At 31.4% G+C, this 1,979-nt stretch overlaps 1 protein-coding gene across 1 annotated transcript; it reads left to right on the forward strand.

Moving 5' to 3' along the window:
• Positions 1-384: 384 nt before the first annotated feature.
• Positions 385-1,371, forward strand: LOC128541516 (trace amine-associated receptor 13c-like). The gene has a single exon (XM_053511979.1). The coding sequence runs from the start codon at positions 385-387 to the stop codon at positions 1,369-1,371; it is 987 nt and encodes a 328-aa protein (XP_053367954.1).
• The last annotated feature ends 608 nt before the right edge of the window (positions 1,372-1,979 follow it).

The following is a 1,979-nucleotide window of genomic DNA, read 5'->3' on the forward strand; positions in this document are numbered from 1 at the left end:
CATCTTTGTGTGCATCACCCCTTTTATATATGTGGTTCATTCAATCCTTCATTCTTTCTCTTAAGTTTGGTTATTTTAGCCAATACATTTTATTAATTTGTTCAGTTTGATAAACGGTTGAGGCCATTGTACACACAAGAATAAGTGCGGGATCAATTCTCTGATGAGTAGCTACTAGGCCTTTGTTTCAAGCAAGGCATGACGTCATACAGTATTAATTCTGTTATCACTCGGACTCAGGGGATGTAGTTTCTTGACTATAAAAGTACCAGAGCAGTTTGTGTCACAATCCATTTAATTGTGACGTTTTACAGTTAAGCCTTTATGTTAGTATCATCCTATTTGAGGTATTTCTTTAAAGTCTTAAAACATTGGAGAAATTCTATGTTCATGAACCAGTCTGATCCCTGTGAGCATTTCTCCTGTCCAGAGAGATCTGTATCTCCTGCAGTTTATATCTTACTGTACGTGTGTTTAGCTCCTGTGGTTCTGCTAACAGTGTGTGGAAATCTGCTGGTCATCATCTCTGTTTTTCACTTTAAGCAGCTTCACACACCAACTAACATGCTTGTGCTCTCTCTGGCTGTGTCGGATTTCTTAATTGGTGCTTTAGTGATGCCGCTCTTATTTATTTGGACAATCGAATCGTGCTGGATATTTAATACAGGAAGCTGCATGTCCTTGATGATCACTTCATTTTTTCTAGAAAACCAGTCCATCTATAATATTGCTTTCATCGCTGTAGATCGATATTTGGCTCTGACAAACCCATTTTTCTACACAAACACAATCACTGTAAAAACAATGTGCATCATGGTTTCTTCTAACTGGTGTGTATGTCTTATATACAACATACTTTTTTGTCATTTTAGTGGGAGTTTCACAAGTTCTGTAATGTGTCCTGGAAAGTGTTTCTCAGTTCCAAATGAGGTTTGGACTGTAATTGATCTCATATTTTCATTTATATTTCCACTTTCTGTTATAATCATATTGTATACTCAAGTTTTTGTGATTGCTAAGAAACATGCCACTGCTATCAGAGAGCTTAATAATCACACACGGCCTAAAACACAGAAAATCACCTCACACTCAATGAAATCTGAGAGAAAAGCAGCTAAAGTTCTCGGCTTTTTAGTGTCTGTGTTTCTGGTTTGTTTAATTCCTTATTTTATTTATAGTTTGTTAGGCAATGTTATTAAACTAGAGCCAGAAATTTCACATAAAGTCCTTGTTATATTATATCTCAATTCCACCATTAATCCATTTATTTATGCTCTGTTTTATCCATGGTTTAGGAGGTGTGTTAAAATAATCATTACCTTGCAAATATTTCAAACAGACTCTGAATTAATCAATGTTCTTTCTTCATAAAAAGTGGCACAATATTTCTCATTTACAAATATATATATATATATATATATATATATATATATATATATATATATATATATATATATATATTTTATATATATATAAAATATAAAATAATATACAAATAAACATTAGTATACTACTATATAGCACTTTCCCACCATATAATACCTGTGTACATTATATACAGTATAGTTTTTTTTCATGGTAACATTGTAAAAAGTTGTTTATGCAAACTTTTTTGTCAAGACTTTCTGTCTGTTCTTCCTGACGTTTTTGTAATTGGTAAAAACATAATTATTAATTAAGTTAGGTAATCACAAACATTCCAAAACACAGAGCATCTTTATGAGATCGAAGAGAAAAGCAGCTAAACTCCTGCATATGTAGTGTGTGTTTCGGCATGTTTCCTGTAATGTTGCATTTACAGTTTAATAGATAATGTTTTTAAACTAAAAAAAAAGTTGCAGTCTTGTTTTATTTTAATTTCATCAATAATCTATTTATTTATGTACCCATTTATTTATTTAATCTGTTTTACATTAAATTAACTACAACATTGCAACTATTTTAAACTGACTTATAAATGTTCTCTCATAAATGTAGTT

Source organism: Clarias gariepinus, chromosome 2 (assembly GCF_024256425.1).
Source record: "Clarias gariepinus isolate MV-2021 ecotype Netherlands chromosome 2, CGAR_prim_01v2, whole genome shotgun sequence".
Lineage (NCBI taxonomy): Eukaryota > Metazoa > Chordata > Actinopteri > Siluriformes > Clariidae > Clarias > Clarias gariepinus.

What these genes read in the sequence shown, in the direction of transcription:
- LOC128541516 (XM_053511979.1), top strand. Translation starts at nt 385, where the DNA reads ATGTTCATGAACCAGTCTGATCCCTGTGAGCATTTCTCCTGTCCAGAG.